We start from the raw sequence: 20,623 nt of genomic DNA on the forward strand, positions 1-20,623 counted from the left end.
ACCCAGCTGCTCCCGCCCGCACGCAGCCAGAGCGAGTAGAGCCTCCGCCAGCTCCGGCGGGCAGCAGGCGTTGGAGCGCAGCGCAGCGCAGCTCAGCGCAGCACCATCGGTCCGCAGAGCAGACTGAGCTAGAAAGCGGAGCGCTGTCGCCGGAGGCGGGCAATGAGGAGGGCAGGTGCTGCCTGCAGCGCCATGGACCAGCTGCTCCCGCTGCTGCTGCTGCTGCTTCTAGGGGTAAGTGGTTAGCAGGAGGGACTCCTGTTAACCTTTTCAAAGAGCTGAATCCCGAGGGGATCTGAGTGCCACCACCCAGGGAACAGAATAGGACGTCAAGGTCCCAGATGCTGGGAACCGGTAGCGGAGGAGCTGCGAGGCCGTGACCCACAGGGGCGGTCCTAGCTTCTAGGACTTTCAGAGCGCAGAGGCGACCCAGTCCCAGGATAGAGATGCAGACAGGACTGTTGTAACGATGCTGGTTCTTGGTGCTGCTGCTGCTGGTGGTGGTCCTTGGGCACTACGATGGGTGCGGTGTAGGGGACTAGGAGCAAGCTCGGGTGGGGTTGAGGGAGGTTCGGGAATCTCGAGCGCCTGGGTTCTTTTGACGACAGCATGTGAATTCTAGGATCCCGAGGGGAGTTTTCCCTTTAGCATCTTAGTCCCTGGGGAGTTGTAGAACAGAATCGGGGCAAGAGAAGGAAGGGAAAGAGATCGGCGCTAGAGATTGAGGGGCTAGAGACGGAACAATGGGGGAGGCAGCTGGAGGGACTGGAGGCAGAGGGGACCCGGTATGGACAATGGGGACCGGCCAGACAATGGGGGGGAGGGGCGTTGAAAGGAGCGATTCGGGAGTGGCAGAGAGGTTGAAGAGGGAGAAGTGGGCTTTATGGAGGGCAGAAAAGAGACAGCCACAAAAGAGGATGGAAAGCGGATGCAAACCCTAAAGTGCTCCGGGCCCCGCCTGTCAACTCAAGGACGGTGCGATGAGGAGAGCCGAGTCACAGACGTTTCCCGCGTGGGTTCTAGCGCTCTTTCTAGTAGCCTCGCCCAGTCCGGGAATTGCGTCTGGGCATCCCAGGCTGGGAAGGGAGAGCCCACTTCACTGTGGCAAATCCGCTTCCAGGGTAGTTCTTTGGCAAACCTTTCACGCGGTTTGAAGCAAGGCAATGGACCCAGAGAGACAGAGTCTACCCTGTCAGACGCCGGTCAGCTCTCGGGATGCGGTGCGCTGGGACTCTCAAGGCGGTGATGGTTCCGGCAGCGCACAGCTAGGGGACGCAAAAACCCCAGGCGACCCGCAGGGGGCACTGCGGGTGAGGATTTACAGTTCGGAGCTGCGTGCGCGCCTAGGGCTGCGCACTGCGCCCCTTCTAAGTTAAGCCGCCACCGGCCCTGCGCCCTCTGCGCTCCTTCCGGTCCCGAACTTAACAGGATCATCATACCGCCCACACCTGGCCAGGCTTTCGGTAAAAGTCAATGAATCCTTCTCAAATGAGACAGAGGCCGCTTGGATGCCCGGGATTCTGTCGGACTGTTCAGAGGCACCAACTCCGGCTAAGGCCATTGGGTCCTCCTTCTATAAACCTGAGTACTCTGGGTATTTGTGACCAGATCTTAAGGAAGCTTGGCAACGAAAATGACTCTTCCCTCCACCCTCTCCTTCATCCGAGCACTGTACCAAATCTCCATGAACTGATAAGGAGGCAGGGACTTCGGAGTTTAAACTGGTTGGTCAGGATCCCACAAGCCAGGGTCCCGTGTGGCTAGATGGTCACCTCATTCCAGCTCTGAACTCCCTCCATTCAAGGGCGCGCGCAGGTCGGGAGGGGGCGGCAGCTGGTCCGCTTCGTTTCACAGCAGGGATGTGGGTGACACCATCCTAAAGGATAGGCAGGAGGTGGGATATGGAGGCGAGCGGATAGAGAACCTTCTCAAGCTCAAACATGGTTCCCTGGAGCTGTCAGTACTTGTAGCGTCCTCCGGGGACTTGGGAGTGACTCCAAGAGTGTTTGTTTGCTAACTAACGCCTCTGGTTAGAGATGCTTCTTGGTCCTCCTTAAGGTTGGCTGGGGAAGAGGGCCTGGGGCGCTGTGTGGTTTTGATCCTGGAGGGATGAGGGCGTGGCCTCTGAACCTTGACCGAACCTTTGGAGTTGAGCCCCTATGGCTCTGCTTTTCACCTCTGCTCTGCCCCAGGCTATTCAGTTAGAGCCGGTTCTGCTTTCCGCCGCGGTCCGAGCCTCTTCCTGCGTCGCTGCGAGAGTGCTGAAACCGGAGTGCAGCCCGGCGAGTCTGCTGGCGGGCCGCGCCGGTAATGGAGGCACTTTGTCATTCAGACGTCTGTAACCGGAGCCGCCCGGCTGGCTAATGCTCCTAATAGGGCTGCAGCGGCGTAGGCAGCAAATGGGCAGCGCGAGAGTCGGGGCTGCCGTGGAGGGTGGGTGGTGAAACGGCTCTGGGAGGGAAAAGCCTCCACCCTACCTGGTCAGCTCAGTCTGGCGGTAGCACCTGGCTCCTCCCTAGAAGAATGAGTTGGAAGGGAGGGCACACTAAAATCTGAAGTGCCTACTATGTGACCTGGACTGTCTTAGGTACTTTTACGTTATATACACCTTAGGTCCCATCAAGGTAAATTTAGTGATTCTCATTTTACAGGCTAGGAAGCTGACCCCCCAGGAAATTTAGGCAGGGCACCAGGCTCCCCAGCATAGAAAGCAGAGGTGGTATGTTGGAAGCGGGGTGGGGTGGGGGTGGGGGTATCATTACCTTAGTCTTTCCTACTCATGCGCAGTTCCTTTTCGGCTTCCCACGAACTTAGAGATCACGAGAGGGGGTGTGTGGTCCTGAACTGCCACTGGCTGAGTAAATTAGACGCTGCCCTGTGGCTCTGAACCTAGCCACTCCCCTGTTCCACGTGCAGAGCCCCAGCCTCTCTTCAAGCACGCACAAGGCAGCTTCCTAAGGAATTGACACCAGCCTCCTACTCACGACTCGGCGGCTTTCCAAAGGGGCGAGGAGTGGGCCAGTAATCAATGCCTTTCCCTGGCTAAAGCTCTCCAGATATTGGAACCCCCCTACCCCATATGGCTGTGACAGGCTCTATTCTCTGAGGAGCCTTCTCTGAAGCTGGTAGGAATGGTCAGGATTGAGACCATTGGGGGCATCCATATGGTTGCAAACCCTGGCGGGTTTTTTTTTTTTTTTTTTTTTTTTTTCTGTTTTATCAAATTAAAAAAAAAAAAAAAAGCCAATTCATCGGAACACTGAAAGCCAGCCCTGCAATGACATAAATAGATCGTGAACATTTTGAAAAATGGAGAAGTCATGCTCTCAACTTTGAAATGAATAAATGCAGCAGATATAACTACAGGCAAATGGGTCTGTCACTTTGATAAATTGATCAATTTGGATCGGAGTTTGGAGCAATTAGCCTGAACTCCAGTCACACTGTTCCTGCTTGGCTGACGCCACCCTTCTGCTCCATCTTCCCCAGGCAGCAGCTCATACTCCCTAAGTCGCACTGCTTCCTCAACAGCCACCATTGACTGAGCGACTGACGGATCTGCATACATGAATCCATTCAATTCTCACAGCAACGCAGTGCAGGAGCCGTGCTAAGTGTTTTAGACGGGGAAACTGAGATTCAGGAAGAATAAGATGCTCAAAATCACAGACTACTTAGCAGCAAATCTAGGATTTTATGACAGGGAGCACAGACCAAGTACAGATGTGAATACTGATCACGTGCCTTCAACTCTGTATGTAAAGTCCCAAAAGAAGTGAGGAGGCCTGAGGAGTGGGGAGGAGGGGAGTGGGGAAGAGTGGGGAGGAGTGGAGAGGAGAGGGGAGGAGTGGAGAGGGCGGAGAGGAGTGGAGAGGAGAGGGGGTAGTGTGAAGGAGGGGGGAGTGGGGAGGAGAGGAGAGGGGAGGAGTGGAAAGGAGAGGGGAGGAGTGGGGAGGATCGAGGAGGAATGGGGAGGAGTGGGGAGGAGTGGGGAGGATCAAGGAGGAGTGGGGAGGAGAGGGGAGGAATGGGGAGGAGTGGGGAGGAGTGGGGAGGATCCAGGAGGAGTGGGGAGGAGAGGGGAGGAGTGGGGAGGAGTGGGGAGGAGTAGGGGTGAACAGGTTCTTGGCAGAGGTGCTTGCCCAAAGCTACTATGTCTCTGACAAGGATCCTAGGTACAGCCCCTGGCAGCCTCTCAACACACACCCTCTAACTCTCTGCTGACCTTGGTTAAGAGGAGCAGTGGTGCACACACACCCCAGGTCCACAAAGGGAACAACACCCAGTGAAGGACAGAAAAGAAAAGTTGTAAAGTACCTTTACCCCATACTCACCCACTCATTTAAAACAGCAGTTTGAGGCAGGTGCTGTGTGACTACTTACTGGTAGGAAGCAGACGCACAGAGAAAATAAAACTTGTCTGTCAGTTTGGCCCTAAGTGATGAGGGACTCAGATGAAGAAGTGAAATGGGCTGTGATTATGCCCAAATGTTTGACTTGGGGCATTTCTTCCTTCCACGTCAGCTTCTACTCAGTCACACCTCTGTCTGTCTGTCTGTCTGTCTCTCCCCCAACCCCCATCCCCGTTTCTCTTTGTGTAGTCCTGGCTAGCCTTGAACTCAGATCCTCCTCTCTTGGCCCCCCTTATGCTGGGATCACAGGCATGTGTGCACCTGGCTCCTAGCCAACTTTTTGCCCAGTCCAGTGGCATTGTTTTTTAAAGATTCCATTAGAAGTGACACTTTATGGTTCTGGGAGAGGGACTCTTCCGGTCATACTGCGATAGAAGCAAGAAGTGGCAACTGATACCCTGACAGGAAGAGAAGGGACAGGAAAACTATCAAAAAGCTGACAAAATGACAAAAATGTGTTCATCTGGGATCGAGAACATGAGAACACTGCGGCATTGCAGCCCTGGGTAATCACTGGTGCTAACAGTCAGTGCCCCAGTGATGGAGAAACTGCAGAGGTGAAGGAGGACAATGCCCCCACCCTCACCTCCCACCCCTGAGCAAAGGAGAAATACACTGGATGACAACAGTACACTTTTGTCCCCAAGGACACATAGCTATCCAGAGTCAGTCTTCCAGACTTCTAGGTAACTGAAGGCATATGGCAGTTTCCTGTTCTTAAATTAACAATTATGTGCATTTACTCCTACTATGTGCCAGATAGGGTGGGAGATACCAGGACAACCTCAGTCCATTGCTCTACCTGTCTAATCTGGGAGGGGCGGGGGTGATAGGAACACTTCCTTGAGGAAGTAATATTTAAGCAGAGCCCTATGTGATGAAAGGAAATCAGAACAGACCCTTCTGAAATCTCAGCTCCTGGGAGAAGCCTGTTCGGGTGCCTCAGGGCTCCTGGTCTGCAGATGTTGCCAGCCAGTCCTCCTGCTGCCAGTACCTTGGAGGAGATGGTGGCAGCTTCCTGTGCTGCCTACACTCTTTCTGCTGGCCTTATGGAGACCACTCTGCCCCTAGGGCATCACCCAATGTTCGCCCCACACACACACACACCCGTGCCTGTTTCTTTTTCTATCAAACTTGGTGAAACCACAGTGGAGGTTTTGTTTGTTTGGTGTGTGTCTTGGTAAAGATTGGTCCAGCATGGAATCAGGAGAGGAATGCCCGAACAACCTTGTAAAGCTCCCTGGTCTCACGACAAGAGTCCAAATTGCTCTGCATCAAATTGGGAGGGGGGGGCTGTGCACGCAAGGTCTGGAGCCTGCAGAGAAGGCTTTGGAGTTTTTATTAGACGTTAAGATTGTTCTTTAAGGAACAGAAACAAAGTGAGCCTCCAACGGCCCCTCCCTCTGGGAAATCTGGTGTTAAGTCGTTCCATCCATGAGCAAAGATGCTTTAGTGGCAGGAATCTGATTCCCCTTTCCCCCTGATCCAGCTCTGTTCCCAGGGGCCACATGGGAGGAGAGGGGAGGGGATGGAGTCAGGCTAGTGACAGGAAGTCAACTCTGGGAGAACTGAGTTTCTAGATAGTAAGAGTGGCCACTGATAACAGGCGTCCCTTTCTCTGTCTTGGCTCCAGACTTGCCCATCAGTCTTTGCCCTGGCACCAAGGTGTCCCTGTATTCATCTGCAGAGAGGTGAAAATGCCTAAAGGAAACCCAGGGCAGGCCAGCAACCTCCAGTATAGAGTCAAGATTTGAACCCAAGACCTCTCTGCCTTCTGCTCTTGGGCATAGACAACTCCCTTTTGATATTTAATATGTGGAATGAGACCTGGAGAAGGGCCCTGTTCCCCTTTGTTAGGAAACATCCCGGATTCTGGGTAACTGTAGCCCTGCAGGTGTGAGGTTTAGCAAATGGAGTTTGGGCCAGATTTCAGCTCCACTGGCCCCCTTGGCTAGGAGCCCCGTGCAAGCTGCAACCTGTCCAGCCATTCTGGATGTCGGTCTCAGGCTGGCCTCCTCATGTGGTGTATCCTCAGGACTCTAGGAGAGCCTATAACCCTAAGGTGAACTCTGCAGAAGGTTAGCCACTGAGGCTGTGACCTCACACCCCAGCAGCAGTCAAGGGCCCCTGCTGTCCCCCCCTACAGCCTTCCTTCCTGACAGCTTTGATCCTTCTAATGCCTCCCGGGTGAGCTCATCCCAGCCCAGGTGGTTCTAATAGAAAGTATTAAGAGGGAGGCGTTTGATCCCTTGGAAGACACCCCCTTTTCTCCTGCCAGGCTGACCCTGTGATCTCCTTCCACCTAGGTGTCCTTTGGAGGTGCCAAGGAAACATGTTCCACAGGCCTGTACACCCACAGCGGAGAGTGCTGCAAAGCCTGCAACTTGGGTGAAGGTGTGGCCCAGCCTTGCGGAGCCAACCAGACTGTGTGTGAACCCTGCCTGGACAGTGAGTCTGTTAGGGTGGCAAACGGGGGAAGGGTTGGCATGCACAGAACTGAACTTGAAAGTGTTTTGCTTCCTGGCAGCTCCCCTGCCAACCTCTGCATGGTCACGGGAAGTGAGTGGGATATAATGTAAGAGCAGGGAAGGGCTGAATATAGATAAGGAGGTGTGCAGACGGAGGAGTGGACCTGGTGGGGGGTCCCCAGAGGGGTCCCCCTTCCCAGCCCCTCAAGCAGAGAGGCTGGTAGAAGAGTGTAGCTAGGCAGGGGGAAGAAGCTGATGCTCAGGCCAACTAAAAATACCTTCTGCACTGCAAGATCAATGGTTGCAACCTACCCTCTGTGGCTTTGGGGGGAGGGGAAGGAGGATCAAGTCCTGGCTGCCCTGGAAACTGACCTTGGGGGATCCTAGGAGGGTGTGGCTGTCTCTCCTCCAGGCCACTGTTCTGTAGCTTTCTGATGCCAAGAGGGAAAGGGGCTGCAGCACAAGGGTGTCCTTACTATGGGATGACGTGGTGCAGGAAGAGCAGAGCAGAGCTACCTGGCATTTCCCTCAGAAATAAAGAGGCTCATCTTCCAGGAGTGGTGGAGGGAGAGGCCGGATGACAGCTCTGTTCTCATCCCCATGTGAGTTCTGTGCCCTGTGGGACCAGGAGTCTCAGTCTTTTCTGCTAGACACCTCATTGCTCTGCTGCTGCCTCAGGCCCCAAGGCAGGACTCTTTCCCTGTCTGCTGCCAGGAAGATCCTGCATCTACCAGGCATTTAGTCCCCCAGGAGGGTTGCTGGTAACGGGATAAGGAGCTGGGAGCTCTGAGAGCCAATCAGTCAGACCCCTCTTACCTCTGTATGCTCCCTCCCGCGTCCCTTACCTGCCTCGGAGTCACAGAGTCTCTGTCCCAAGGCAGAGTCAACATCAGCCACCGAGCGCTGCCTCCCATTGCCTGGATGTCTATGTCCTAGGCCACACCCCTCTGTCCTGTGTACCCTTCTCCAGCAGCTGTTGAGCTGGGGACTCAGGGAAAGCCATGCCAGGAAATTAGAAAAGTGGACACAATGAGAGTCGGGGCAGCTCGGGGAGGGGTGGAGACAACCTTGCCTCTTCCCTCCCCCCACCCTTGTCCTCCCTCTGCCACACTCCCCTCCAGCTGTGTTAACAGGCTGCTTTTACAAGCCTAGTTTATGGGCTGGGGACCGCAGCGGACTTTCCCTCCATCAAAAAAAAAAAAAAAAAAAAAAAAACCAAAAAAAAAAATACGTTTCCACTAGGAAGCCTGTTAAGCTCCTGCCTTCATGCTCTGCCAAAAAAGACCACAGTTTTCACACCATCCAAAACCTACTCCCAGGAGTCTGTATTAACCCAGGAGCCAGCTTGTTCTTTCCATCCTGTGTAATTAGTCCCCACCCTCACTCCCATATAGCACCCTCTCATTTGGAGAGATTGTCCCGACAAGTGCTTTCTGCTGTCCAACTGTATCTCAACCATCAACAATCTTTATTACTGTTTATCACATTCTTCATCACAACTCTGTGGGTGTGTAATTTAGTTAGTTTTTATTGTTGTTGTTTGTTTGTTTGGGGTTTTTAATTGTTTAATTTGTTTGTTTGTTTGTATGTTTTTTGAGATAGAGTTTCCCTGTGTGTAGGTAGGCCCTGGCTGTCCTGGATCTTGATCTGTAGACCAGGCTGGCCTCTAACTCAGAGATCTGCCTGCCTCTGCCTCCTGAGTGCTGAGATTAAAGGTGTCACCAGCAGCAGCCTGCTCTTTATGTAGTCTCATGCTAAGTTCTCATTCACTCCAGCCCAGCTTAGCCTCACAATCACTCTGTAAAGCAGACTGGCCTTGAATTCACAGTCCGCCTGTGCACCACCGTTATCTGTATGTTGTTTCACAGAGAAGGGAAAATGTTCAGAGAGGTCAAATCACAGAGCTAATGAGTCACAGAAGTGAGTTTTAAAGCAAGGTACCTCCACAAACCACCTGGAAACAGACCTGTTACCCAGGCCCCTCCCCTTCTGTTTTCTCTCCTGTCCCCACTTCGACCGACCCCTTCATTCTGTTCTTTGGGTCCACACAACACACACACTTCCCAGGATATGACCCTTCGTGCCTTTAGATGGAAGGCTTAGTCCTTTATACTGAAAGGACCAGGGAACTGTACGTGCAAATCTCTGCTGTCTTTCTTCCTGTTCCTGCACCGTCTTCCTTGGACCACTGGTCTGCTCTTTAGAGTCGTGCATGCCCTTGGACAGGCAGCATGGTAAGGAGCAGGCAGTCTGGTATGGCAGTATGACATTCTGCTGTCATTCCCATCTCAGGCCTACATGAGCTGCCCTCTCCCACCCCCTGGGAAGAGGGACAAAAGGACAAAAAAAGCCTGTATTCAGGTACAGGCTCGGGGGGGGGGGGGGGGGGGGGGGGGGGGGGGGGAATAGTTAACCTCTGGCCAGTGTGTGAGGCTGAACAGAACCATTCATATTATATTTTAATCGTGCTGGGAACTAGGGTACAGGCCTGGCAACTCTCTGAGATTTGCCAAGGAATCTACCTAAACAGCTGGGACCTCAGGATGCCCTAGGACCGGCTCTTCTAGGGCCTGGAGAAGGGGTCTCCTTCCCAGTCGGTTGTCAAATCAGCTTTCACAGGCTGAGGGACTCCAGAAAAGACAGTGGGAGTCAATAAGAAGGTGAAGCAGAGACAGAGGCAATAAATAGTCCTAGCTGGGGATGGGGACAGACGGACTCCAGTCCTGTATTCATATGCCTGTGCTCAAACACAGTCCAAGTGACTATGTTCTGATGCTGATGCTTTCCTGTGTGTGTGTGTCCACAGGTGTTACGTTCTCTGATGTGGTGAGCGCCACTGAGCCGTGCAAGCCGTGCACCGAGTGCCTGGGCCTGCAGAGCATGTCCGCTCCCTGTGTGGAGGCAGATGATGCAGTGTGCCGATGCTCCTATGGCTACTACCAGGACGAGGAGACTGGCCGCTGCGAGGCTTGCAGCGTGTGCGAAGTGGGCTCAGGACTCGTGTTCTCCTGCCAGGACAAACAGAACACAGTGTGTGAAGAGTGCCCAGAGGGCACATACTCAGACGAAGCCAACCACGTGGACCCGTGCCTGCCCTGCACGGTGTGCGAGGACACTGAGCGCCAGTTACGCGAGTGCACGCCCTGGGCCGACGCCGAATGCGAGGGTGAGCGTGGTTCCAGGCTGGGTCGGTGTTGGGGTGATGCAGAGCTAGATTCGTGAGGAAGGGCGCCCTCTAGAGGTCGTAAGGGCCTAGGCTGGCCTTCATCCAGCAAGCACCCTCTTTGAGGCCTAGTAACACTCTTGGTAAGTGAACTGAGGTGGTGATTCTAGATTCAACCTCATAGCAAAATATTTTCCACTGATTCCTTCTTTGGACTGACGTTGGGAAGGCCCGGCTTACCGTTCACTGGAAGGAGTCATCCTAACTACTCTCTCAGCGATTATATGGGCCGCAAACAGCATCCGGAAGGCACCATAGACGCCAGAGTCTGAAGCAGGCTTCCTTCCAGCTTAGAGCAGGTTTTCTGGTCTGGAGTGGGGCTGGGGACTCACAGGAGTGAGGGCCCTTCAGCTATGAGGCCAAATGTGGGTGGTGATGACGGCTATAGCAACCCAAATTAAATTAGCCCCAAGTGACATCAGGGGATCACTCCTGTCTCTGGACCTAAGTGTTTTCTGATGGCCGTAGGGTCACCATAAGGTTGTTGGGGTGGGTGACACATTGAGATGGAGTTGGATGAAGAAAATGACCAGGTGATGAAGGAAGTGGTCCTAGGGAACAGAAGAGGAGTGGCAAGCCTGGGCTGGGGGAGGGGTAGGATAAAGTGGGGTGTGCTTGGAGGGCTCTCATCTACCGAGGGCTGTAGACAAGATAAGGCTGTGGGCCTGCCTCATCCAGCTCACCTGAAAGAGACAGAGAGATCCTGGGACAGGAGGAGGCAACTGGGAGCCAGGGCACAGCCACCACGGTCACTGGTAGTGTTTATCTCCAAGGGGCCAAGAAAGTTGGTATTGCTTTTTCTTTTTTTAAAGATTTTATTTTTATATATGTGAGTACATACACTCCTTTCAGACACACCAGAAGAGGGCATTGGATCCCATTACAGATGGTTGTGAGCCACCATGTGGTTGCTGGGAATTGAACTCAGGACCTCTGGAAGAGCAGTCTGTGCTCTTAGCCACTGAGCCATCTCTCCAGCCCCGGTATTGCTTTTTCATTCTGCCCTTCAGCGGGTGGCCGTCCCATGGATCTATTTTCCTTTACATTTGAACCTCAGGTTGCCCTCACATTGAGCAGGCAAGAGCACCACCTTCAGGAAGTCCCTAATTTTCCCGGAGAGGGAATGGCCTTTGACACGGGCCCAGTGGGGGAGCGTGGTAACCCAGCCTGTGGTTACTGGAGGGAGAAGACAGCCCCAGCTTTGGAGATACCCTACCCTGATGGAGACAAAACAGTTTCTGCCTTCCATCAGCCTCTTGTGGAGTAGAAGATACAGATCCCCTGTCCTGGGGCTGGGGAGGGGTCCTGACAACCAGTCAGGGCCTCCCCCATACCCAGACTTGAGCTTGCTCTAATAGCAGAGCAGAGAAGGCTGGAAAGCTGCACGAAGACCCTAACTATGCTTGCAGTTCTTTCAGTGGAGAGGGATGGGGCATAGGCCCCAGGGTGGCTGTGGTGAAGATTTCCATGGGCCAAGACAGGCAAATGGCCTCAGAAGCTAGGCTGCGCAGGGAGAGAGCTTCAGAAGCCAGGCAGCAGGAAGCACAGTTCCGTGGACAAGTCTGGATCAGCCAGTGGGGCGCAAGGTCAGGGATGTGATTAGAGAACAGGGAGGACCTGGTTGGAAAAGGGGCAGGCTCTGTTGAGCAGGGAATCATTTCTTCCCAGATGCAATCCAGCTTCCCCAGCCGTCCTGGCAGAAGGCGACCTGGAGGAACAGTTATCCTTATATTGTTCTTTCAGTTTCACCCTCTGAAGGGTTAAATGTTGGTCCTGAGGCCAAGCATCCCTTTCAGGAAATGGAATTTGATTCTCGGGTTGGCAGCCCACTCTTGTCCAATGTAGCATACTTGCCCGCATATACATTTCAGGTGTCAACATGGTGACTCACCCAGCCTTGGGGCAGACGCCCAGCTTCCTTACCGCATTGAAGTTTAGGAGGGGGTCACCTGCTCCCTCTTCTTCCTGATAGCTCCCATTCCGGAAATGGCTGTCAGGACCTGCCAAGCGCTTAGTGGGTTGGAACGCTACGGGACAGGGCCACATCTGGATCTCGTCTCCAACCCCTATCAGAGAGGCTGGGGGCGGGGGTGAGGGGAGGTGTCCTGGACACTCAACACTGTCTTTAACCCTTCTCTGAGGCTCCTTCATTTCTGTATCCCTCACCCACCCACATCAACCTCAGGGGCAGGACTGTCAATCTAAACTGAGTCACATCTGCAGCCTCTGGATTCAAACTGCAGCTTAAACCTTCCCTGTTACTCTAGCAGATCACAGCAAGGTCCTCTAGGGTCCAACCAGACAGGACTGTCTCTTCCACTTCCCACCCCGCTCCTTCCAGCCCTGCTTGGTACTGGGCTGGGGGAGGGGTGGGACTGGGCAGCAGATGGCAACCTTCTCCCCACTGCCAGCCAGATGGATTCCAGACTCACATCTGGGGGCCTTACCCCTCAGAAGGTGCTGAAAATGGGGTCTTTGAAGCATCTCTGTCTCGAGCTGGGGAGACCCAGAGGAGTAGTGGGCAGCCTTAGCTCCAGCTTGGGTGGGCACACTGTAGACTGGGCGTGGCAGAGCTGGGTAGCAAAGTGTCCTCCCCTTAACCTCACTAGCATACCCTGTCTGCTTTCCCTCCCTGCCCCAAGTGTGGGAAGTGAGAATGGATGAGGCAGGCTGCCTTGCCCAGACAAGTATCCCCCAGGCCACCATCCAGAGCCTACAACCTCTAGCACTGCCTCTGGCTGGGTGGTAGAATGGAAAATCCCACCCACCAGTGCCAAGAGGGGCTGGAGCCTCTGCCAGGAAGGCTGGCATTGTCCAAATGGCATGAGCGGGCCTTGATGGGTGGCCAAGCACAGAGTTGCTCCTTCTGAAGCAATAGGCAGGGTCTACTTCATAGACCCTCCCTCCACCAGCCGTCTGCTTCCCGCTAACGAGGGTGCCAGCTGTCTAACCCACTCTCCTCTAGGTGCCAGGGCTAGGCTGTTTGGAGGTGGGGTCAGGTGTCACAAGAAACATGATGGCCACTGTGCAAGGACTGGCTGGGATGAAGCAAGCCAGTTATACATCTAGTGCCAGCCTAGACCTGGAGCATCTAAGACAGGAAGGGGCTGAGTGCCACCTGCCGGGCAGCATCTCTGATCTGGCTTCTGATCAGATGTAAGTGGCCCATCCTTCCTCAAGGCCACGGTCACTAGCCCAGAGGAATTTATTCCTCAAAGGAATTACGGCATTGCTCCAGCTTGAAGAGTCTCTATAGCTCAGGCTTCTTGGTGGTCATGCCTGACTGCTGGCAGAGACTAGAATCCTGGTTCCATGGCCTAAGCCAAAAAGCTGTTCGGAGAACATTTCTTTTCAGAAAGCCCATTCTCTAGATGGGGAAATCAAGGCCCCATACTGACATAAGTCTCTTCTCATACAGTCCTTGCTCTTCTTTTCTAAGCTGAGTCATGTGCACAGTCCCAGCTCCCAACCCCTTGCATAACAGCCTGGCCCCGTGTGCCTGGTCCCGGGCATCAGAGGCTCATGATGAAGCCCTGGAGAGTTGGAGCTAAGGGGAAAGGCCTGGATAGGTCCTGACCCCTGTGGCTCTGTTCCGCAGAGATCCCTGGCCGATGGATCACAAGGTCTCCACCCCCGGAGGGCTCTGACATCACAGTGCCCAGCACCCAGGAGCCTGAGGCACCCCCAGAGCAAGACCTCGTAGCCAGCACAGTGGCGGATATGGTGACCACTGTGATGGGCAGCTCCCAGCCGGTAGTGACCCGAGGCACCACTGACAACCTCATTCCTGTCTATTGCTCCATCCTGGCTGCTGTGGTTGTGGGCCTCGTGGCCTATATTGCTTTCAAGAGGTAAGAGAGGGAACACTGAAGACGAAGGAGACATTTGCTTCAACCTTGACCTGAAAACATGCATACCCTTAATTCAACCCTAAGCTCATCCTCCATCACTATCTCATGCCAGACTCTTGGGTGTGGCCACCTCAGCATGTGTGTGTGTGCTTGCATAGTGTGTGTGTGTGGTGTGTGTGTGTGCTCGAATAGTGTGTGTATGAGTATGTGTGAGTGTATGTGTGGTGTATGTGTATGGTATGTGTGTGTATGCTGTATGTGTATGTATGTGTGTGTAAGTGTGTATGTGTGCTGTGTGTGAGTGTGTATGAGTGTATGTGTGGTGTATCTGTATGGTATGTGTGTGTGGGTGGTGTGTGTATGTGTGTGTGAGTGTGTATGTGTGGTGTGTGTGTGGTGTACATGCTTGCATAGTGTGTGTGGTGTGTATGCGTGGTACGTATGTGTATGGTGTGTGTGAGAGAGTATGTTTATGTGTGTGTGTGTGTGAGAGTGTGAATGTTATGTGTGTATGTGGAGGGGTGAGTGTGTGTGGTGTGTATGCATGTGGTGTGTGTGAGTGCTTGTATAAGTGTATTGTCATGTGTGCAGGAATGGTTGTGGTGTGAGTGTATATGGTGTGTATGTGTGGTATATGTGTGTGGTGTGTGTGAATGTGTGTGGTGTGTATGTGTGGTGTATATGTGTGGTGTGTGTGAGTGTGTGTGCATAGTGTGTATTGTATGAGTGTATGTGTAGTAGAACAGGGTTTCCTTTTCTGTCCTTGCTCCAGCTCTTCCCAATTCCCAGGCTGCTCCTTGTTTCTTAGTCCCTGCCACCACCTCTGGCTACTTGCCTCCTTGCCCTCAGCCTCTTGTTCTGCATGTGTCTCTTCTCTTCCTAAGTTGCCCTTACTTTCATGGCACTCCCGAACTCCCTGGTTACCCTTGGGCTCCTGTGGTACCCACATCAAGGAACTCGCAGAAGGCATTTTCAACTTTGAATGTGTGTCCCATTCAGTTTTTCTTTTCTTTTCTTTTCCTTTGGTATTTTGTTTTTAAATCATCAAAGTGATCCATGCCTTTTAAAAGCAAATGCAAACAAGACCGAATTTGTTTTGTGGTGCTGAGGGATGGAACCCAGATCTTTGAGCATGCCAAGCAAGTTTACTAGCACTAAGAAATAGCCCCAGTCCCACGACTTCTAAATATCTCCTCAAGCAAAAAGCAAAAGCCTCGTTTTATCTCCTCAAGTCCTATACATCTTGTGGGAAATCTCTTTGGGATACCACTTTTTAAGCTGTTGAGAGTACTTTTTCATATATATAAACACCCACACGTGAGTGCTTTATGTAGATGTGAAGATGTAGATGTGAAGACACCATTCACCTTCTACAGTGTACTTTCCCCTTTTAATCCCCCTCAGGAGAGTTTTCCTCAGAGCACGGATTATCTGATCATTTACAGCCTTTCATTCAACAGCAGGCGACATGAACCATAATGTAGTTAGCCAGTCAGTCCTCTCTAATGGGCATTTATTTTCAGGGTTTTTGTTGTTGTTGTTGCTGCTGCTTATGATTGCCAAGGACATCTCTCTCTCTCTCTCTCTCTCTCTCTCTCTCTCTCTCTCTCTCTCTCTCTGTGTGTGTGTGTGTGTGTGATGGCTGCTCACATATGGGAGTATTTTAGAAGGGTAGATTGGGGAAAATGGGATTTCTAGGAAGTCATTTATTTATGTAGTTTGCTCTGAGAACATTTACTGAATGCTTACCAAGTTCCTCCACCCTTATGGAGCTTTCAGTGTGTGTATGTGTGAGTGTGTGTGTGTGCGAGCACACACATGCAGAAATGAACACCTTATCACTTCTCAGCCTTGTGGATAAGGTCATATAGAGAAAAAAAGCTCCTTCGATGCTTTGGGGGGACACTTGCCACGCTCCTGGCCTCTATGGGCAACACAGCTATGTAGGCTGCTCTGATAGAATCCTCACCCCAAGACTTGGCCTGTCCCCTGTCCCTGGGCCGCAGGTGGAATAGCTGCAAGCAAAATAAACAAGGAGCCAACAGCCGGCCGGTGAACCAGACACCCCCACCGGAGGGAGAGAAACTGCACAGCGACAGTGGCATCTCTGTGGACAGCCAGAGCCTGCATGACCAGCAGACCCATACACAGACTGCCTCAGGCCAGGGTGAGTGAGAAAGCAAAAGACTGGGGGTTCAGTTATGTGCAGACTACAGGAGCGTCTGGCTGGGTACCAGGGTAGGAGAGGCTGAGTGGGGTGGGGGACATGGAAAAGGGAACTTTTTGTTTTGTTTTTTTTTTTGTTTTCTCCTGGGATGACTTGGGAAATGCAGGCTTTTACAAGTTGGAGCATCCAAACTCATCAGGCTAATTGTCCCCCCTGGGGGTTAATTACTGCCCAAAGTAGCTGCAATTAGCCTCCTGCCCTGGACTTCTAGGAAACAAGTGGTTAAGTGTGTACCTTAATTAGTGGCCCATAGCCAGGCTCTAGGACACTTGCTGCAGTTGTCTGGAGCTCAAGTGCCCTGTCCCCTCCTCGGCCTTGATGATTGCTGGGGGGAGGGGACACTTGTGGAAAGGATGGTGCCAGAGCCGAGGGTGTGGAGAGGACAGTGTGTCAGCAGGACCCAAGGTCCCTCCCACCCGGGCCCCATCTAGGACCTTCATCTTGGCTATCCCTCTGCCTCTGACTCTAGACTTAGAGGTGTGTGCCTTGGCCCTTCTGGGGTCTTGGCCCAAGCCGCTAGCTAGGTGCATTGAAGGAATGAGAGTTCAACATTAGGGACTGAAGTCCTTTGTTCTCTGCAGCCCTCAAGGGTGATGGCAACCTCTACAGTAGCCTGCCCCTGACCAAGCGTGAGGAGGTAGAGAAGCTGCTCAATGGTGATACCTGGCGACATCTGGCAGGCGAGTTGGGCTACCAGCCTGAGCATATAGACTCCTTTACCCACGAGGCCTGCCCAGTCCGAGCCCTGCTGGCGAGCTGGGGTGCCCAGGACAGTGCAACGCTTGATGCCCTTCTAGCCGCCCTGCGACGCATCCAGAGAGCTGACATTGTGGAGAGCCTGTGCAGCGAGTCCACGGCCACATCCCCAGTGTGAGCTCACAGACCGGGAGCCCCTGTCCTATCCCACATTCCGACGACTGATGTTCTAGCCAGCCCCCACAGAGCTGCCCCCCTCTCCCTTGGGGTGGCCCAACAGTCAGAATGGAGCATCTCTGTGCAGGGCCTCTGTGTCCCGCTCCCCAAACCACAGCCCCGTTGCTACTCTTGAGGGGCCCCTTGCTTCTGACCACACTCCCTCTCCAGCGAGAGATAGGACCACCCCAAGCCTGTCTTGCCTCATGACCATCTCAGGCCTTCCCTTTCTTTCTACATATTAGCTGTGTCAGATCTGGGGGTTTGACACTAGAGAAGGTAACAGGGGCACCCCCAAGACTCAGGAGGTACTGAAGAACCAGAGCCATGGACTCCACACTGTGAACCGGAGAACAGAGGGGCATTGTGCTAGGATAGACCTTCCTCAGCCCCTCCTCTCTCCCCTCTGGCCAAAGATGAAGAAGATTACAGGCCTATCTGAGCTGAAAGCAGGTTTGGAACCCAGTCCACACTCCCCTCTTACACATAAGATGGTAAAGCCCAGAGAGAGGTAGGAACTGACCTAGGCCACCCAACAACAGGGAGATCAAATGTAGGCTGACACACTTCTTTCTGAATGAGGTTGTCAAGTGTGCTTGTTGGCAGGGATGGAGTGACTTTCAGGGAAATATCTGGAAGTCACGTCTGTTCCACCCTCAACCACTTCCAGGCCCCTACCCAACCCTTGTGTAGATGAACTATTTATCCAAGACTTGGTCCAGTGGCCTATTCTGATGGAGTCGGTCTAAGGGCTTCAGGAGTGGGGTGCTGCCTTCTTCTGTCTCTGTCAGGCTTATCCACATGGCATTTGTGGAGGGATGAATCTGTCAGTGCTCTCATTCTTGGCATAAGCCTGAAGCCAACAATGGCCCTTGTAGTCAGCCCTAGGGTTCAGGGACCAAGGACTTCCACCCCACAGTCTAACACCACACACACACACACACACACACACACACACACACACACACACACACTCACACTCACACAATAGGATGTCTTGTTTCTCCCCCCCCCCCCCATGGCTGGCTCTTTTGGGGCTGAGACTAGATCCTGCTGGGAGTTGCTGCCAGAGAAAGATCGGAGGGGACCAAGCAGAGCTTCATGGGGTTGTCTTCCTCACTCTGGGCTCTGGCAAGCTGAGAACTGCTGCATCTGAACTGGCTTCTATCTCCGATGGCCTGTACGCAGAGGAATGCTCACACTCCTCCCCTTCTTGAAGCCCAACTTGGGCTGCATCCAGAAGACTACAGCGAAGAAAAGCAGTGAGAACACAAGAAAAAGCAGATGCTGGCCTGCAGTCTGTGGCAACTTTCTCCTCCAGTTCAAGGCCCCTCCAAAGGACTGATTTCCTGAGCACGGCCAGGAAGGGCACGAGGACTCAGTGGCGCTTTCACCTGGCTTCTTGGCCTGTTCTGTTTTGCTTGCTGTTGGAATGAGTGGGCTCCCCCTCTATTTAGCATGAAGGAGTCCCAGGCAGGGTATGCACAGACTGACCACCATCCCTCCCCACCCAGGGTCCACCCAACCCTGTAAAGAGACCAGGAGCATTGTACACGGGTGGTATTTTTATGGACCTCAATCTGCAATTGGTAGAGGGACCCCACCTGCTGGCCCTCCCCAGACACCTGGGAAGTGGGACATTTTTCGTGTATTTATTTTCCTCCCCAGAAGCTGGGGAGTGGGGGGAGCTGCAGGTACGGTTTAGCATGTATTTGGTTCTGGGGTCTCTCCAGCCTTATTTTGGGCCAAGATGGAATCTTTGGCCCTCCAGCTGGTGACATGAGCTCCAGACCCCTTCATGCTCCCCGACACCTTCCCTTTGCATCCTGTGTAATCATTTCTTGGGCCCTCCCAAAACCTACACATAAAACGTACGTGATGACCATTAAATAGCAAAAAAAGAAAAAAATGAAAAATGGTACCAAGAGACTTTTTTTTTCTTCTGGAAATAATCATGTTTTGTTAGTTGCGATTAAATGTGTAAATCAGCACCCCTTTCCCCGGAACCCCTAGATTTTATAATTTCCATCTTAGTTCCTGTCCATTTTTTTTCTAGAAGTTTTGACAAGAATCTAGCAACTTCGCGTGTGCAGTCAAGAAGTGGGTGGGAGAAAAGAGCGGGAGCCCTTTGCTCCCAGATCTCAGAGAGGGAAAGTAAAAAACTGCCATGCAGGAAACTAGCCAGCTGTGAACTGGACCAGATGTCAGAAGTGAAACTGACCACAGGGGAGCCAGAGGCTTGATGGAGAGCCAGGTCATGACCCCATAGCTCCCAGCCACCCACATGGCCTGTAAGACACAGAAGCATACACAAGATCACACAGGATCTGGGTCCAGATGGCCCAGCAGGAGACTGGCTGGCCTGGCCAGGAGTCAGGCAGGCCCCTCCCTTGAGACTCTGTGAAGATCCTAACCAGAGCGCTTGTATCTCTGGCCAGAGAGACTCTAGGACCCCTGGCTCTAAGCTGTGCCCCTTCGGAGGCTGGTGAGGCAGGTAATCAGAACTGGTCCTCCTGCTCACTGCTCTGTCATCCAGGTCCTCTAGTAAGTGGTTTGTGGTCACCTTGGAAGGCAAAAAAAGGGTTTGCTCTTCTAGAAAGAACAGTAAGCAAACCTCCAGCCTTCCAGGCCAAGGGAGTGGGGCCAGTGGGGCCCAGCCAAGAGTCAGACACCAGGAAGACAGGAGCCTTCTTGTTTCTCACCCCCACTGATGGGATGGACAAGAAGGATGACATCGTGGTAGAGAGGAGAAACGCTTGGCACTAGGAAAATAATGGCAGGGACAGTCCCTGTCTGGTGGAGAAAGTCTCAGTCTTGGGGGCTTATCTTCCTATTATGGACCTACTCTCTAGTAGGAATAAACTCCTATTGTGAAGATGGAAGTATATCTGCTATCTTCAGGGACTTTGCATTCTGATGAAGTAAATATCATCTTCACCCTCAAGGTGGGAAACCCAGATTCTGTCTGGTGGAAAGAAACAGTCCTCTTGTCAGTGGCTGCATTCTTCAGAGAGCTGCAGCAGGCAGCCCTGGCTGGTATATAGAGTGCAAGCAGGGGAGGCCTAGTCAAGCCCAACCAGCCCCAGAAAGGTCAGGGAAGGGACATGGAAGCTGGCCCTTAGGGGTGCGTGAGTTAGCAGGCCCAGAAGGAGTGAGAACAGAGCCCAGCCTGGAGTCCAGAAAAAGAAGTGGGGAAAGCAAGGAAGGGAGGGAGGTAGGGAGGGCCAGACAAGGGCCTGGGCTCCCGTGGAGCCTGCTCAAGTGGTCTGGACTATGTTCTGAGTGCTGTGGGGGGCTTGAAACCCTCCCCACCCCTTCCCTACCCTGTGGGAAAAGGCTTGGTGGACCTCTGCCCTTCTCCAGCCCTCTTGTCTCCACCTCAGGAGTTCAGCTTTACTCTCAGCTTCCTCATGCTGTGGTCCTGCGGGGCTGTGTGAGGTCCCTCCCGAGACCCCCCCAGACTCACCGCCTAGATGGAGCAGTTGACCTTACCCTCTGTGTACCTCCAAAGCAGTTTCAGAATTCTGGAA

The 20,623-nt window shown here is 53.0% G+C and overlaps 1 protein-coding gene across 1 annotated transcript; it reads left to right on the forward strand.

The window, feature by feature from the left end:
• The first annotated feature begins 18 nt into the window (after positions 1–18).
• Positions 19–18,987, forward strand: Ngfr (nerve growth factor receptor). Its single transcript, XM_034507728.2, has 6 exons — positions 19–234; positions 6,719–6,860; positions 9,687–10,046; positions 13,702–13,954; positions 15,961–16,121; positions 16,763–18,987. Exons 1-6 carry the CDS (start codon positions 163–165, stop codon positions 17,053–17,055), a joined length of 1,281 nt encoding a protein of 426 aa, XP_034363619.1. The 5' UTR covers positions 19–162; the 3' UTR covers positions 17,056–18,987.
• The last annotated feature ends 1,636 nt before the right edge of the window (positions 18,988–20,623 follow it).

Source organism: Arvicanthis niloticus, chromosome 6, assembly GCF_011762505.2.
Source record: "Arvicanthis niloticus isolate mArvNil1 chromosome 6, mArvNil1.pat.X, whole genome shotgun sequence".
In the NCBI taxonomy this organism is placed as follows: domain Eukaryota; kingdom Metazoa; phylum Chordata; class Mammalia; order Rodentia; family Muridae; genus Arvicanthis; species Arvicanthis niloticus.